The sequence below is a fragment of the Lithobates pipiens genome, unplaced genomic scaffold, assembly GCF_037356315.1.
Source record: "Lithobates pipiens isolate NorthernLeopardFrog02 unplaced genomic scaffold, aLitPip1_a1.2 Scaffold_35, whole genome shotgun sequence".
NCBI lineage: Eukaryota > Metazoa > Chordata > Amphibia > Anura > Ranidae > Lithobates > Lithobates pipiens.
In genome coordinates this window covers 17,165,428-17,183,174 of record NW_027507811.1, presented here as the reverse complement: position 1 = coordinate 17,183,174, position 17,747 = coordinate 17,165,428, and the positions used below count along the sequence as shown (strand labels likewise).

Here is a 17,747-nt window from a genome sequence, read left to right as displayed (position 1 = left end):
GCCTCTGGTTTATAGACCGGATACATCCTAAATATAGAACCATTTATCCAACTGTCCATCCAGAGCCTCTGGTTTATAGACCGGATACATCCTAAATATAGAACCATTTATCCAACTGTCCATCCAGAGCCTCTGGTTTATAGACTGGATACATCCTAAATATAGAACCATTTATCCAACTGTCCATCCAGAGCCTCTGGTTTATAGACCGGATACATCCTAAATATAGAACCATTTATCCAACTGTCCATCCAGAGCCTCTGGTTTATAGACCAGATACATCCTAAATATAGAGCCATTTATCCAACTGTCCATCAGGAGCCTCTGGTTTATAGACTGGATACATCCGAAATATAGAGCCATTTATCCAACTGTCCATCCAGAGCCTCTGGTTTATAGATCGGATACATCCTAAATATAGAACCATTTATCCAACTGTCCATCCAGAGCCTCTGGTTTATAGACCGGATACATCCTAAATATAGAACCATTTATCCAACTGTCCATCCAGAGCCTCTGGTTTATAGATCGGATACATCCTAAATATAGAACCATTTATCCAACTGTCCATCCAGAGCCTCTGGTTTATAGACCGGATACATCCTAAATATAGAACCATTTATCCAACTGTCCATCCAGAGCCTCTGGTTTATAGACCGGTACCTCCTAAATATAGAACCATTTATCCAACTGTCCATCCAGAGCCTCTGGTTTATAGACCGGATACATCCTAAATATAGAACCAGTTATCCAACTACCTATGATTGGACACTCAACATATGATCTCAAACCCAGATACATCAAACTCTGATAAGTTGAATCGAGGACCAAATGTTTAAGGAGCCTCCGTTATGTCTAGTAAGGTCAATTGAAGAGTTTTTGGAAGTATTTAAATGCACAATAATGTAAGTGGAACGCATCAACTGGAGAAGAGCCGGGAGAGTATTCACTCGTTTATTTTTCATTGTAAACAACTGAGCGCCGTAAGGTAGGTGTAAGAGGGCTGCATGCCCATAAAACACTTGACCTGTCTGATCTAACCCTTCCATGCAAACCTAGAAGAAAAAAAAAAAAAGTTCTGGTTTGAGTTGCACTTAAAAGGTTTTCTTTTGGATCATTGAAATAATATAGAGCCCGTACTATACTATAACTAGAGATCCAAGAGAGTTTGAAGGAACATTGTGGACATTCTTCATTCCAGTAAAGCCCTTCTAATTATCCGTTTTTTTTTTTTTTTTTTTTGACAGAGAGGAGTGTCCTCTTTAGGTTACATGGCCAAATCAACAAGCATGGACAAAGACCAAAGCCAAGTGGCTGAGAGAGTATTGAACCTCACCCTGGAGATCGTCTACCTGCTGACCGAAGAGGTGAGGAGCATTCTGGGGGGGTCACATGACATCACTCTTATCTCTATTAATAAAACACAGACCTGACCGGAGAGGTGAGGAGGATTCTGGGAGGTCACATGACATCACTCTTATCTCTATTAATAAAACACAGACCTGACCGGAGAGGTGAGGAGAATTCTGGGAGGTCACATGACATCACTCTTATCTCTATTAATAAAACACAGACCTGACCGGAGAGGTGAGGAGGATTCTGGGAAGTTTTTAGTAATTATTTTCTCAATTTATTCAGGTATCCATCACAACAGCTCCACTTCGCTCCCTGACAGCCAAAAGAAAAGAGAATATTCTAAATGCCACTAAAGTTATCATTCAGTTGCTGACAGGAGAGGTGAGCGGTACCGGGAATTCTGGGAGATTATCCAGTAACAGACAAGGGATGTGTCTGGATGGTGACTGTATCATTGTGTGTTTCAGGCTCCTATGAGGTGTGAGGATGTCTCTTTCTCCATGGAGGACCTGCTGCCCCTCACATCACCGGGTAAGAGGAGACTTTATTGTAAAGGAGAGAGCAGTACGGAGGCTCCACCTAGATCCCCCATCGTCTGATAAACACATAGAAACAATGTATTCAGTCAGTGTGTGTGTTTCCTACAGATGGGTCCAGTACAAGAAGACCAAAAAAACGTCCCCATCCCGTGTTGTCTCGGGAGTCTACATGGGAGGATCACACCATCCCTCACCAGGATCAGGTTGGTGGGACTGGGCATGTAGACTTAAAAAAAACAAATAATAATTTGCATTCAACGTAAAATGTTTTTCTTGGAATCCATTCGGGAACACGGGAAGAGTAGAATTCATGAACAGTTGGGTTATGCTGCTGCTCTCAGAAAAGGTTAATCCAGCCCGCTGTAGAGCCCCCGCCTCTAATTGTCATAAATCAACTGGGGATACAAACAATTATTAAAATGTATGCCGCGTACACATGACCGGACTTTCTGGCAGACTAGGTCTGAAGGCATGAGTCCGTCGGACAATACGATCGTGTGTGGGCTAGTCCAATCGTTTTTTTCGGGGAAAAATAAATAAATCAGACGGACCTAGAAATAGAACATGTTTCAAATCTATCCGACGGACTCAATTCCGACTGACTAAAACCAGGAAAACGGTTCGTCTGTGTGCTGATCCGACGGACCAAATATAACGCAAGGACAGCTATTGGCTATTGAACTTCCTTGTTCAGTCCCGTCTTACGCCATCACGTTCAAAATGAACTGACTTTCAAACGGTCTTAGCCCTTGTACACACGGTCAGAGATTCCGACAACCAAATCCGTCGGATTTTGTCCGAAACTGTTGCATACACACGGTCGGACAAAGTTGTCGGGAAAATCCGATCTTTCAGAACGTGATGACGTTATTTCGTTACGACGGGACTACGTTCAGGCTAGTAGCCAATAGCGTTGATGTAGGAATTTGATCTGAGCATGCGTGGCACTTTGTCCGATCGGAATTCTCTACACATGATCGGAGTATGTCCTATCGGAGCATTTTGTCTGAAAATATTTCCGGCAAGTTGGAAAATTTGGTCCGACGGAAACAGTCCGATGCAGACCACACACAAAATTTGGTCCGACGGAATATCCGCCAAAATGCTCCGATCGGACACATTCCGTCGGAATCTCCGATCGTGTTTACAAGGGCTTAGTCTGTTCCTGTGTGGCCAAGTCTGTTCGTTCAGATAGTCCGTCGAAAGACCCTCGGACCTAGTTTGCCGGAAAGTCGCCTAGAGGCGATTCAGTACGCATTGTGCGCTATACAAGTATTTCATTCATTCATTCATTCAAAGTCCGGTAGTGTGTACGCGGCATTGAAATTAAAGGGGCGGGGCCTGTGTCTTTCTTGTAAATACAAAGATCTTTTTTTTTTTTTTATATCGTCCTTTGAGAGACAACCGGGGCAACCAAAAGCAGTGGGTGGGGAAACCTCTGCTGGACAGTGTTAGTTTCGGCAAAGATGTCATCGTCGGCATTTTTACAGTGACGAAAATTAAAGTAAAAGTACAGCACATTTTCATCCACTGAAGAAAACTATGAGCAAAATCAAATCCGTCTTCGTTAAGGAACGAAAACTGGATGAAAATGGCGAGGAGGGACGTTTACCCTCATGAACTACCGTATTTATCGGCATATTTAGCAAATTGGATCACTTTAGCAAATTGGATCATGCTCTGCTGGGGTTTTTTGCCTTCCTCTGGATCAACTGTGGGTATAGAATTGGGTATATGGGCTGGTATGATATTTTATATATATATATATATATATATATATATATATATATATATATATATAAATATAATATTTTTTATTTTTTTTTGGTTGAACTGGATGGACTTGTGTCTTTTTTTCAACCTGACTATGTAACTATGTATAACACAGTGCATGTTATATGTTTTTACCAACGGGGGGGCAGTGCTGTCCAAGGACCTCCTGCCTGCCGAGTGAGGGGAAGATGGACCCCACTCGGCTCCATAGCATTGACTGGCAGAAGCGACGTCAAACATCCCTTTGCTGACCAGCCGCTGCAGTTACACCACGGCAGGTTGGCACGGCTGCGCAAATCACCGTCGACTCTTTAAGACGCTATAGGAGGCGCTCAGCGTGTCCCCGGAGCCGACGCTTGTGCCCGGCGGGTGCGATGTCTGCTGGCCACCGGCGATTGCTTGTTACAGATCAAGAACGGAGGTGTGTGTGTGTGTGTGTGTGTGTGTGTGTGTGTGTGTGTGTGTGTGTGTGTGTGTGTGTGTGTATAAACACACATACACAGATCCTGGTTCTCTCAGGGGAGAGGAGACAGATCGTGTGTTCCTACTAAGTAGGAACACCAATCGGTCTCCTCCCCTAGTCAGTCCCACCCCCCTACAGTTAGAACATACCTAAGGAACACAATTAACCCCTTCCCTGCCAGTGACATTTATACAATATTGAGTGGATATTTTTAGCTCTGTATAAATGTCACTGGATCCAAAATAGTGTCAAAAGTGTCCGATCTGTCCGCCGTAATCTTGCAGATAAAAATCGCAGATCGCCGCCATTACTAGTGGAAAAAAAAAAATCATGAAAATGCCATAAATATATTCCCTATTTTGTAGACGCTATAACTTTTGCGCAAACCAATCAATGTACGCTTATTGTGATTTTATTTATTTTATACCAAAAATATGTAGAAGAATACATATCGGCCTAAACTGATGAAGAAATTAATATTTTTAAGTTTTTTTTTTGCGAGGATATTAGTTATAGCAAAAAGTACAAAATATTGTGTTTTTTTTAATTAATTTTTTTCAAAATTGTTGCTCTTTTTCTTGTTTATAACGCAAAAAATAAAAACCGCAGGGGCGATCAAATACCACCAAAAGAAAGCTCTATTTGTGGTGGGGGGGGGGGGGGGAAGGGGAAGGACATAAACTTTGTTTGTTTACAACATCGCTCGGCCGCGCAATTGTCAGTTAAAGCGACGCAGTGCCGAATCGCAAAAAAAGGGCTCTGGTCAGGAAGTGGGGTAAAATCTTCCGGGGGCTGAAGCAGTTAAATATGAGAACTAGAGTTCAAAAAAACCTCAGATCTCACATTTACACAAAAATGCAATTTAAAAAAAAAGTCATTTTTTTTTTTTTTTTTTTTTTAATTTTCCTTTTAAGAGCATTGGGGTGGAAGTGACGTTTTAGCATTGCTTTCACTCTCCAATGCTATGGAGCCGAGCGGGGGGCCATCATTCCCTCACTCGGCATCCAGGCAGTGAGGGGAGAGGAACTGATGGGCCCCGCCGCTGCCGACGGCTCCGGTAAGCGGCGGAGACGGCCATTTAAAAAAAAATACCGGGGTTATGGCAGCTAGCTGCTGCCATAAAAACGGTATTTAACGCCAAAGTAGCGTCGTATAACGACGGTGGCTGGTCCTTAACAGGTGAAGCACCGGGGAGGACAGTCTTCTGTGTGATCTCTTGCTCCTCTTTTTTACAAATCTCTTCTATCCTCTTTGGGGTTCAGGGTGAAGAACTGGAAGACATCAAGATTAAAGAAGAAGAAGAAGAGAGGTTGGTGAGTGGAGATCAGCAGTCTATGGAGGAGGGGGAGATGATTATGAAAAGTAAACAGGACTCTTCTCTGCTAATAGACACAAGTAAGTAATAAATACAGAAACGCGTCACAATTTCATTTAATCTCTGAGAATAAAGCATGTTTCTTACTCGTACGGGACGCAGAGTCTGAGACCATTGGGTTATCTTCTGCTACCTTCAGACACTGGCGAATCAGAGCTGTAAGGACCCTTAGACATGTGCAGTGCGTTTCGCTTCCGAATTGAAATTCGGACAAATCTTTAGTTTTTTTGGAAATTCGAATATATCCGAATGACTTGCATGGAGCCCCAGACCGAGGGAGATTGACACTTAATTTGTGTGTTTCTTCCGTTTGCGAATAATTTCACAAACTGTTGTCACCCTCTCACCAAGCTGTTTGGCGATGGTCTTGTGTAGGTCTACAGCCTTCTGGCTTAGTTTGCCCTCCTTAATGGGGTCTCCTTTTTGGGTGGGTCTGTTTCGGCAGACCCAAAGAATGGGGTCCGTCTCTCTCATGGGGTCTCCCTTCGAAGGGAGCCCCACCTAGTACTTGGGGTGGTCGGTGGGGTGGACAGGGCCTTCTGGCTTAGTTTGCCCTCTCTCATGGGGGTCTCCCTTTTTTGGGTGGGTCTGTTTCGGCAGACCCAAAGAATGGGGTCCGTCTCTCTCATGGGGTCTCCCTTCAAAGGGAGCTCCACCTAGTACTTGGAGGTGGTCTGTTTCGGCAGACCACCTAGAGAACAGGGTCCATCCTGGTTTTGGCCAGATGGACCATGTGAAGTTCCTCAGTCCTCTTCTGGAGCCTAACGCCCCGGGGGATCAGGGCTCAGGTTCTTCCTCTTTGGAGGGGGACCATATGTACACCCTATGTGCACTTTTTTTGCACCGGGTGGAGTTTTTCAGAAGCAATCAATCAGATTCCAATCTCTCCACCATTTTTTTTCTTTATTTTTTTAAGCCCGTGGTGTGTGAACACACTCCAAAAACTCCACCCGCCAGAAGGCCATGTCCACGATCTCCTGAGACTTTCAGGGCAGGGCCGAGGGGACCTACACCCTACTCATCAAATGTGAAAACGTGTATATAACCAACAACAACGAACAAAGCTAGAAGGCCATGTCTTCTATATAGGTAACAAGCTAAGATTAGGAGCACTCCCTTTAAGGGAGTGCTCCTAATCTCAGCTTGTTACCTGTATAGAAGACACCTGGGAGCCAGAAATCTTGCTGATTTGATAGGGGATCAAATACTTTTTTTCTTTTTGGTGTTCCCCTGAAGGGAGACCCCAATGAGAGAGGGCGAACCCAGCCAGAAGGCCATGTTCACCCCCTCACAAGACTTTCAGGGCAGGCCCGAGGGAACCTACACCCTACTCGTCAAACGTGAAAACGTGTGCATAGCCAACAACAACGACCCAAGCCAGAAGGTCATGTCTTCTATACAGGTAACAAGCTAAGATTAGGAGCACTCCCTTTAAAAGAGTGCTCCTAATCTCAGCTTGTTACCTGTATAGAAGGCACGTGGGAGACAGAAATCTTGCTGATTTGATAGGGGATCAAAACCTTTTTTCTTTTTGGTGCTCCCCTGAAGGGAGACCCCAATGAGAGAGGCCGAACCCAGCCAGAAGGCCATGTCTTCTATACAGGTAACACACTAAGATTAGGAGCACTCCCTTTAAAGGATTAGGAGCACTCCCTTTAAAAGAGTGCTCCTAATCTCAGCTTGTTACCTGTATAGAAGGAACGTGGGAGACAGAAATCTTGCTGATTTGATAGGGGATCAAAAACTTTTTCCTTTTTGGTGCTCCCCTGAAGGGAGACCCCAATGAGAGAGGCCGAACCCAGCCAGAAGGCCATGTCTTCTATACAGGTAACAAACTGAGATTAGGAGCACTACCTTTAAGGGAGTGCTCCTAATCTCAGCTTGCTCCATGTCTAGAAGACATGGGAGCCAGAAATCTTGCTGATTTGATAGGGGATCAAATACTTTTTTCCTTTTTGGTGTTCCCCTGAAGGGAGACTCCAATGAGAGAGGGCGAACCCAGCCAGAAGGCCATGTCCACCCCCTCACAAGACTTTCAGGGCGGGCCCGAGGGGACCTACACCCTACTCATCAAACGTGAAAACGTGTACATACCCACAACAACGAACCAAACTAGAAGGCCATGTTTTCTATATAGGTAACAAGCTAAGATTAGGAGCACTCCCTTTAAAAGATTAGGAGCACTCCCTTTAAAAGAGTGCTCCTAATCTCAGCTTGTTACCTGTATAGAAGGAAAGTGGGAGACAGAAATCTTGCTGATTTGATAGGGGATCAAAAACTTTTTTCTTTTTGGTGCTCCCCTGAAGGGAGACCCCAATGAGAGAGGCCGAACCCAGCCAGAAGGCCATGTCTTCTATACAGGTAACAAACTGAGATTAGGAGCACTACCTTTAAGGGAGTGCTCCTAATCTCAGCTTGCTCCATGTCTAGAAGACATGGGAGCCAGAAATCTTGCTGATTTGATAGGGGATCAAATACTTTTTTTCTTTTTGGTGTTCCCCTGAAGGGAGACCCCAATGAGAGAGGACGAACCCAGCCAGAAGGCCATGTCCACCCCCTCACAAGACTTTCAGGGCGGGCCCGAGGGGACCTACACCCTACTCATCAAACGTGAAAACGTGTGCATAACCAACAACAACGACCCAAGCCAGAAGGTCATGTCTTCTATACAGGTAACAAGCTAAGATTAGGAGCACTCCCTTTAAAAGAGTGCTCCTAATCTCAGCTTGTTACCTGTATAGAAGGAACGTGGGAGACAGAAATCTTGCTGATTTGATAGGGGATCAAATACTTTTTTTCTTTTTGGTGTTCCCCTGAAGGGAGACCGCAATGAGAGAGGGCGAACCCAGCCAGAAGGCCATGTCCACCCCCTCACAAGACTTTCAGGGCGGGCCCGAGGGGACCTACACCCTACTCATCAAACGTGAAAACGTGTACATACCCACAACAACGAACCAAGCTAGAAGGCCATGTTTTCTATATAGGTAACAAGCTGAGATTAGGAGCACTCCCTTTTAAAAGAGTGCTCATAATCTCAGCTTGTTACCTATATAGAAGACACCTGGGAGCCAGAAATCTTGCTGATAGGGGATCAAATACTTTTTTTCTTTTTGGTGCTCCCTCGAAGGGAGACCCCCAATGAGAGAGGGCGAACCAAGCCAGAAGGCCATGTCTTCTATACAGGTAACAAGCTGAGATTAGGAGCACTCCCTTTAAAAGAGTGCTCCTAATCTCAGCTTGTTACCTGTATAGAAAACAACTGGGAGCCAGAAATCTTGCTGGTTGATAGGGGATCAAATACTTCCCCCCCCCCCCCCCTCCCCTCACTGTAATTCTACATAATCACATCTGATTGGACGGCACGAGGAACACTTTATAGGAATGAGTGAAATCTTGTTCTTCCTACAGGTGGATGCTATGCCTGGAACATCTCTGAGGGACATCTCATACCTTCTCCAAAGAATCCCAAGGAATCTTCCGCGGTCCACGAAGGAGCTCCCACCACGGGGAGAAGGGTTGACCGTCCCTTGTCCTTTCCGACCCGTCGGAAACCTTTCCCTAAAAATCTGGCGGGCGGCCGGTCTTTCTCGTGCACAGAGTGCGGGAAGGGCTTCGTGGAAAAAGCAGACCTTTATGTCCACCAGAGAGTCCACACGGGCGAGCGCCCTTTCGCGTGTTTAGATTGCGGGAGATGCTTCGCCATTAAACATCACTTAATCAGCCACCAGAGGGTTCACACCGGGGAGCGCCCCTTTTCCTGCCCGGATTGCGGGAGATGTTTCTCACAGAGGTCAAACCTCCGCAGGCACCAGAGAGGCCACGCCGGCATGCGTCCGTATATATGTCTGACGTGCGGGCAAAGCTTCACCGATAATAGAAACCTTCTCAACCACCAAATAAAGCACCAACCTTTTCCATGTTTACATTGCGGGAAACTTTTCGTTCGGATAAAAGAGCTCCTTAAACATCAGGAAGTTCACGCGGAAGAGCTTACCTTGTAGTGTTCAGAGTGCGGGAAATGTTAGAAAAGGAGCCTTTTCCCACACCAGAAAAAGTCACATGGGTGATCAGCCCCCCCCCTTTTTTTTTTTTTTTCTTTCATGTTTTTGAGTGTGGAAAATGTTTAATCAGTAAAGAAAGACATCTTATACACCCGGGAAGCCACGCGGATCAGCAACCTTATTCACATCCAGTGTGCGGGAAATGTTTTATTTAACAAAAGTTAGCTTCTAACACACCAGATATTTCAGAGTAATAAGAATCCCTATTCCTGATCAAAGTGCGGGAAATGTTTCATTATTCTTGATCAGTGAAGACATGTTATATACCGGAGAAGCCCAACGGGTCAGCAACCTTATTCACGCCCAGTGTGCGGGAAACAATTTATGTAACAAAAGTTGGGTTCTAACACACCAGATATTTCGGAGTGATGAGCATCCCGATCCTTGGTCAGAGTGCGGGAAATGTTTAATCCGTAAAGACATTTTATACACCCAAGAAGCCACATGGATCAGCAACCTTATTCACATCCAGTGTGCGGGAAATGTTTTATTTAACAAAAGTTGGGTTCTAACACACCAGATAGTTCAGAGTGATGAGCATGCCGATCCTTGGTCAGAGTGCGGAAAATGTTTCATTATTCTTGATCAGAGTGTGGGAAATGTTTCATCAGTAAAGACATCTTATACACCCGAGAAGCCACACGGGTCAGCAACCTTATTCACGTCTGGGAAATGTTTTATTTAACAAAAGTAAGCTTCTAACACATCAGATATTTCAGAGTGATAAGCATCGTTCTTCTTGATCAAAGTGCGGGGAATGTTTCATTCATCAGTAAAGGCATCTTATACACCCAAGAACCCCAATGGGCCAGGAGCCTTATTCACACCCAGTGTGCGGGAAATGTTTTGTTTAACAAAAGTAAGCTTATAACACACCCGATATTTCAGAGTGATAAGCATCCCTATTATTGATCAGAGTGCGGGAAATATTTCATTAATCTTGACCAGAGTGCGGGAAATGGTTTATCAGCAAAGACATCTTATACACCTGAGAAGCCACATGGGTCAGCAGCCTTATTCACGTCCAGTGTGCGGGAAATGTTTTATTTACAAAAGTAAGCTTCCAACAAACCAGATATTTCAGAGTGATGAGCATCCCCGTTCTCGGTCAGGGTGCGGGAAATGTTTCTCTTATGAAACTCCACCAGGACATGCATGGATTAAAACTTGTCCAGTTCAGGAAGGAGAGGCCGAATTTCGATCCATCTGTGGGCAGGCTGGTTGATCAGAAGGCGGTCTACCGATCGCCTATTGGACAAATTTCCGCAGGATCGGCGCTGTCGGCTGTACCCAGCAGTGCTGATCGGTGTATATTGACAGCAGGGAAATCTCCCAATAGTGGAAGGATCTCCCCGCCGCCGTCCACATCGAGTGTGTGGATGGGGGGGGAGGGTGAAGTCATTTTTTTTTTTCCGTTCGACCTGCTGGCTGAAGGAAAAAAAATTAAAAAGTCACGTGATTATAAGCCCCGCCTCCGAGGCATCTTAAAAGAGGTGTATGGGATTTTTTTTTTCTTGAATCGTACATGCCTCGGCGCATGCTGCATCTGTCCCCCGGCGCCTCTAAGACCTGAGAACCGAGCGATCAAACACGGCAGATCGCTTGGTTCTCGCAGCTCACCGAGCAGAGAGCTGGCGTTTGTCAGTCACTCCCTCCTCGATCGCTGCGCTGCGGAGGGGGGCGGGAGCGGCCGGCTCAGGCTCTCATAAGCTCGCTGAGAGGCTGAGCCGGGTGCTGGTCCAGGCATGTGGGCGGATCCCGACTCCGTCTTGACCGGCTCAAGTGACGTCAGCAGGCAACAGACTTCTCCTTTAAATTCATGCCAGACCTGAAGGACTTCAACTGAGAGGTTGAGCCGGGTGCTGGTCCGGGCATGTGGGTGGATCCCGAATCCATTGTCAAGATCTTGCCTGAGCCAGGACCGGCTCAGGTGACGTCAGCAGGCAACGGATTTCAGCTCGCTGTCTGCTGAAAAGGGGGCACAGGAGTGTAGAACGAACGAACTTCAATCCCGTGATCCACAGGAGAAGTAAAGCCAAACGAGCTTTCCCCCTACTTCTTTAAATTCAGGCCAGACCTGAAGGACCTCAACTGAGAGGCTGAGCCGGGTGCTGGTCCGGGCATGTGGGCGGATCCCGAAACCATTGTCAGGATCTTGCCCCGAGCCTGGACCGGCTCAGGTGACGTCAGCAGGCAACGGACTTCAGCCCGCTGTCTGCTGAAAAAGGAGTCACAGGAGTGCAGAACAAACTTGACTCCCGTGATCCACAGGAGAAGTCCAGCCAAACCAACTTTCCCCGTACTTCTCCTTTAAATTCATGCCAGACCTGAAGGACTTCAACTGAGAGGTTGAGCCGGGTGCTGGTCCGGGCATGTGGGTGGATCCCGAATCCATTGTCAAGATCTTGCCTGAGCCAGGACCGGCTCAGGTGACGTCAGCAGGCAACGGATTTCAGCTCGCTGTCTGCTCAAAAGGGGGTCACAGGAGTGTAGAACGAACGAACTTCACTCCCGTGATCCACAGGAGAAGTAAAGCCAAACCAGCTTTCCCCCTACTTCTTTAAATTCAGGCCAGACCTGAAGGACCTCAACTGAGAGGCTGAGCCGGGTGCTGGTCCGGGCATGTGGGCGGATCCTGAGTCCATTGTCAAGATCTTGCCCCGAGCCTTAACCTGGCTCGGTGACGTCAGCAGACGGCGTCCTTCAGCCCGCTGTCAGCTGAAAACGGGTCAGAGGAGTGCAGAACGAACGAACTTCAATCCCGTGAAGTAAAGCCAAACCAGCTTTGGTTGCACTTCTCCTTTAAACCCCTTAAAGGTCCAGAGGCGCCGGGGCGTTAAGCGCTTAAAGAGGAGCTTTAGTCTGTTTGAAAAACATTAAAAGCCAGTAACTACAAACACTGTGGCTGCTAAGGACCCTCACCCATCCAAGGATCCAGTGCCGTCTTTATCTTTTGGCGTTCTTCAAGTCCCCGATGCTGGTATGTATACTGGCTTCCTTGTGGCTTCACAGCCGGCTTCTCACCGTGCACGTGCGAGCCGCGCTGTGCTTTGTGAATGGTCCCGCAGCCTTCTGGGACCTAGGACGCATCCTAGAAGTTCGCAGGTGGGGGGAGAACTTCCGGTTAGATTACTGCAACGATTCCACCGGAAGTTCTCACCTGCAAACTTCTAGGATGCCTTGTAGGTCCCAGAAGGCTGTGGGACCTATACTCTGGTAGGTTTACTGTGGGAAGCCGACTGCGATTCCTTGTGCCTTCACAGCCGGCTTCTCTCTGTGCACGCGCAAGCCGCGCCATGCTTTGCGAATAGTCTCGTGGCCTTCTGGGACCTATGACACGTCCTAGAACAGCCTTTTTCAACACAGAGGAACCCTTGAAATAGTTCTCTGGTCTCGGGGAACCCCTGCTAAAAATTTGAGATCTACAACTCATGATACATTAGTGTGATGGTCAGTGAGAAGAACGGTCCTTACACGTGTGGTCATTGGCAAGAATTACCTCCTTACAGATAGCTAAAAAGTTCAGTGGGAACTTGTCTGAGAGGCAGAAATTGCCCAATGCTGAAGGAACCTCTAGCAACCTTTGGAGGAACCCTAGTTGAGAATTACTGTCCTAGAAGTTTGCAGATGGGGAGAACCTCTGGTTGGATCGCTGCAGCAATTCCACCAGAAGTTCTCCTCCCCACCTGCAAACTTCTAGGATGCGCGTTCCCAGAAGGCTACGGGACTATTGGCAAAGGAGGAAGCCAGCTGTGAAGACACAAGGAACCACAGCTGGCTTCCCACAGTAACAATACTGGCATCGGGGGACTTGAAGTATGCCAACGATGAGGACGGGGCTGGATCCTTGGACAGGTGAGGGTCCTTTTATTAAAAGTCAGCAGCCACACTATTTGTAGTTACTGGTTTTTAACATTTCTCAAACACACTGGAGTTCCTCTTTAACCACTTAACGCCGGCCCTTTAAGGGGTTTAAACCACAAGGAATCACAGCCAGATTCCCACAGTAAGCCTACCGGGGACTTGAAAAATGCCAAAGATGAGGACGGCGCTGGATCCTTGGACGGGTAAGTGTCCTTTTATTAAAATTCAGCAGCTACACAATTTGTAGGTACTGCCTTTTTAATGTTTCCTTGTGGTTTCACAGCCAGGTTCCAACAGTAAACCTACCAGCTCCGGGGACCCCGAAGATGAGGAGTGGGTGGCGGTCAACAGGTGCAAGACAAGGTGTGGGCAGGAGGGGAAGCTGCCCTGGGCGCTGGGGGGCAGAGAATGGACACATTCTATGGCATGCATTACAAGTAGGCAAGGAGGTCCAGCTTTGCACCCTTGCCCTGGGCGCTAGACAACTCACTTTTCCATCTTCACACTGTGGTAAACACTTTTGATTTTGGTTAATACCTTGTTGGACACCAGGAAAGGAGGCCTTTTGATGTTCAGAGTGCGGGAAACGTTTTACTACTGAAGGAAACCTAATTAGACATCAGAGAACACATACCTGAGGATTCGATTGACAAGTGTAGGGGGAGTGGCATTTAGTCCACGTTTTCTTCAGCAAAAAAAACCTTAAAAACCAAAGAAGTCACGCAGGCTTACAAACTTCTCCATGTTCAGACTGTGAGGGACATTTCGCTTGGAGAGAAAGCCTTGTTGGACACCAGGAAAGGAGCCCTTTTTTGATGTTCTGGGTGCAGGAAATGTTTTACTCCTGAAGGAAATCCAATTAGACATCAGAGAACACATACCTAATGATTTGATTGACAGATGTAGGGGGACATTTAGTGGAACTGTTCAGGTTGTAAATTGAATGGGTATATTAAGCAAAAGTTACGTTTTAACTACAGGCGGAGTCCATTGGACTGAGTTTCCTGCTGGTTTTTTATTTTATTTTAATTTTTTTAAGAGATTCTGTTGGTGAGTCTGTTTACTACAGTTTCTGTCTCTTTCTGCTAACTTTGAGGTGCCCCATGTAGAGCTCTTGAGATAGAAGTATACCAGAAAACTTGTGTAATCCTATGAGCCTTGAACAGGGTTCTATGGAGACCTAGGGTTCCTCCAGAGGTTGTTATGGGTTCCTTGAGGGTTTCCTCCAGAGGTTGCTAGGGGTTCCTTCTTGAGTGTTCCTCCAGAGGTTTCTAGGGGTTCCTTGAGGGCTCCTCCAGAGGTTGCTAGGGGTTCCTCCAGATTTTGCTAGGGGTTCCTTGAGGGTTCCTCCAGAGGTTGCTAGGGGTTCCTCCAGATTTTGCTAGGGGTTCCTTGAGGGCTCCTCCAGAGGTTGCTAGGGGTTCCTCCAGATTTTGCTAGGGGTTCCTTGAGGGCTCCTCCAGAGGTTGCTAGGGGTTCCTCCAGATTTTGCTAGGGGTTCCTTGAGGGCTCCTCCAGAGGTTGCTAGGGGTTCCTTGAGGGTTCCCCCAGAGGTTGCTAGGGGTTCCTCCAGATTTTGCTAGGGGTTCCTTGAGGGTTCCTCCAGAGGTTGCTAGGGGTTCCTCCAGAGGTTGCTAGGGGTTCCTTGAGGGTTCCTCCAGAGGTTGCTAGGGGTTCCTCCAGATTTTGCTAGGGGTTCCTTGAGGGTTCCTCCAGAGGTTGCTAGGGGTTCCTTGAGGGTTCCTCCAGAGGTTGCTAGGGGTTCCTCCAGAGGTTGCTAGGGGTTCCTTGAGGGTTCCTCCAGAGGTTGCTAGGGGTTCCTTGAGGGTTCCTCCAGAGGTTGCTAGGGGTTCCTCCAGATTTTGCTAGGGGTTCCTTGAGGGCTCCTCCAGAGGTTGCTAGGGGTTCCTTGAGGGTTCCTCCAGAGGTTGCTAGGGGTTCCTCCAGATTTTGCTAGGGGTTCCTTGAGGGTTCCTCCAGAGGTTGCTAGGGGTTCCTTGAGGGTTCCTCCAGAGGTTGCTAGGGGTTCCTCCAGAGGTTGCTAGGGGTTCCTTGAGGGTTCCTCCAGAGGTTGCTAGGGGTTCCTTGAGGGTTCCTCCAGAGGTTGCTAGGGGTTCCTCCAGATTTTGCTAGGGGTTCCTTGAGGGCTCCTCCAGAGGTTGCTAGGGGTTCCTTGAGGGTTCCTCCAGAGGTTGCTAGGGGTTCCTCCAGAGGTTGCTAGGGGTTCCTCCAGATTTTGCTAGGGGTTCCTTGAGGGCTCCTCCAGAGGTTGCTAGGGGTTCCTTGAGGGTTCCTCCAGAGGTTGCTAGGGGTTCCTCCAGAGGTTGCTAGGGGTTCCTCCAGATTTTGCTAGGGGCTCCTTGAGGGTTCCCCAGAGGTTGCTAGGGGTTCCCCCAGAGGTTGCGAGGGGTTCCTCCAGAGGTTACAATGGGTTCTTTAAAAAATGGAAAAGGTCTGGGGGGGGGGGGGGGGTTGGGGTTTGGCAGCTAATTATAGATAATGAGAGAATAAACATTGGATAAAGCATTGGAATTCTTTATTGAGAAATAGAATGGATTAATAAATGAGTGTTAAAATATGAGCTCAAATGGGGATATACCCATGCCAAATACAGAAAATAGCAAACATAAGGGTTATACACAGCATGTAGTAATGACTATTGCATAACAGTACTGACGCATTTCGACCCATAGTATTTGGGGTCTCCCAAATAGATTCCTTGAGGTTTCCTCCAGAGGTTGCTAGAGTTTCCTCCAGAGGTTGCCAGGGGTTCCTTCAAAGGTTGCTAAGGGATCCTCTAGATTTTTCTAGGGGTCGCTTGAGGGTTCCTCCAGAGGTTGCTAGAGATTCCTTGAGGATTGAGCAATTTTTGCCTCTCAGATAAGCTCACCTGTAAGGAGGTAATTCTTCTCAATGACCACAAGTGTAGGGAACATTCTTCTCACTGACATCACACTAATGTATCATGAGTTGTAGATATAGACTGGAAAGTTATTTCAAAGGTTCCTCTGTGTCGAAAAGGTTGAGGGGGGATGCTGTATGGTCTAGGGCATGGTTCTTCAAACCTTCTAAGGGCTAATTTATTGTCGGGTTTTGAGGTGGCCAGACTGGCCAGGGAGAGTAGAAAGTTGCCAGACATCAATGGGCGTAAACAATTATTGGTATCGGTGGGAATACTGTGGCATTATTGGTGTTAGAAGAATAGTGCCCCATCATTGGTATCTGTGGGAGGAGTAGTGCCCCATCATTGGCGTCAGTGGGAGGAATAGTGCCCCTTCATTGGTATCTGTGGGAGAAGTAGTGCCCCATCATTGGTGTCAGTAGGAGGAGTAGTGCCCCATCATTGGCGTCAGTGGGAGGAATAGTGCCCCATCATTGGTATCTGAGGGAGGAATAGTGCCCCATCATTGGTATCTGTAGGAGGAGTAGTGCCCCATCATTGGTGTCAGTAGGAGGAATAGTGCTCCATTCATTGGTATTAGTATAAGGAGTAGTGATCCATCATAGGTGTCAGTGTAAGGAAAATAGTGCCTCTTTATTGGTGTAAGTGGGAGAAATAGTGCCCCAAATGTTGGTATCAGTGGCAGGAATTATGCCCCAGTGTGGTTGTAGTAGAATGAATAGTGATCTAAGGGCCAGATAGAGGCAAGCAAAGGGCCACATCCAGCCCTGGGGCCGCAGTTTGGAGACCACTGCTCTAGGGGGAGGATAGACCCAAGTGGTGTGACTACAAGCCACAAAGTATTGAGGATGAGTCAAAATTTATGACTTTTTTTTTTTTTTTAAAGAGTTTGGTTTGATAATTCTAGGCCTGTATGGATTAAAATTTAGTAAGACTACAGCAATAAACTGGTTACACATGGGCAATCATGGCAATTGTGGAAATACACAGCAATACACTGGCAACTGTGAATGAATGAATAATTTGTATAGCGCTGTGACAAGGAAGCGGGCAACAAAAAAGGGTAACACACTGGCTATCATGACAAGACATGGAAAACCCTACTTATACAAAGGCCAAAAACAAGCAATGGCGGGAACACAAGAACAATTACGAAACATTCGATCCAATCAGAATTTGTCTTTTTACCATTGAACCTTTTAATAAGTCTTGTTTTTGGTTGCTGCACGTCAGTGTTTGTTTTTTATTGTTTTCTTTACTGGAGAAGATGAATTTTCATTAGTCCAGCCAATGTATTATAAATGTAATGTATATTTTTAGTTTGGTTGTACAAGATTTGATTTCAATTAAATCTTTGTTTTATTGTATGTTGATCAGTTGTTCCAATTTTCTAAAATAAATAGTTCTAAACTTA

The 17,747-nt window shown here is 46.6% G+C and overlaps 1 protein-coding gene across 9 annotated transcripts in view; it reads left to right on the top strand.

Moving 5' to 3' along the window:
* LOC143955815 (oocyte zinc finger protein XlCOF8.4-like) overlaps window positions 1-17,747 on the top strand; it is a 40,401-nt gene extending 22,654 nt beyond the window's left edge. For 2 of the 9 annotated variants that reach the window (XM_077465933.1, XM_077465934.1), the window contains exons 2-7: window positions 1,248-1,367; window positions 1,639-1,737; window positions 1,824-1,887; window positions 2,004-2,098; window positions 5,394-5,526; window positions 8,915-17,747. In XM_077465933.1, the coding sequence (XP_077322059.1) occupies window positions 1,248-1,367; window positions 1,639-1,737; window positions 1,824-1,887; window positions 2,004-2,098; window positions 5,394-5,526; window positions 8,915-9,507 (1,104 nt within the window). In that variant the 3' untranslated portion in view covers window positions 9,508-17,747. The remainder of the gene's footprint in view (window positions 1-1,247; window positions 1,368-1,638; window positions 1,738-1,823; window positions 1,888-2,003; window positions 2,099-5,393; window positions 5,527-8,914) is intronic. The other 7 variants (XR_013269817.1, XR_013269814.1, XR_013269811.1 and 4 more) reach the window with 7 other exon arrangements.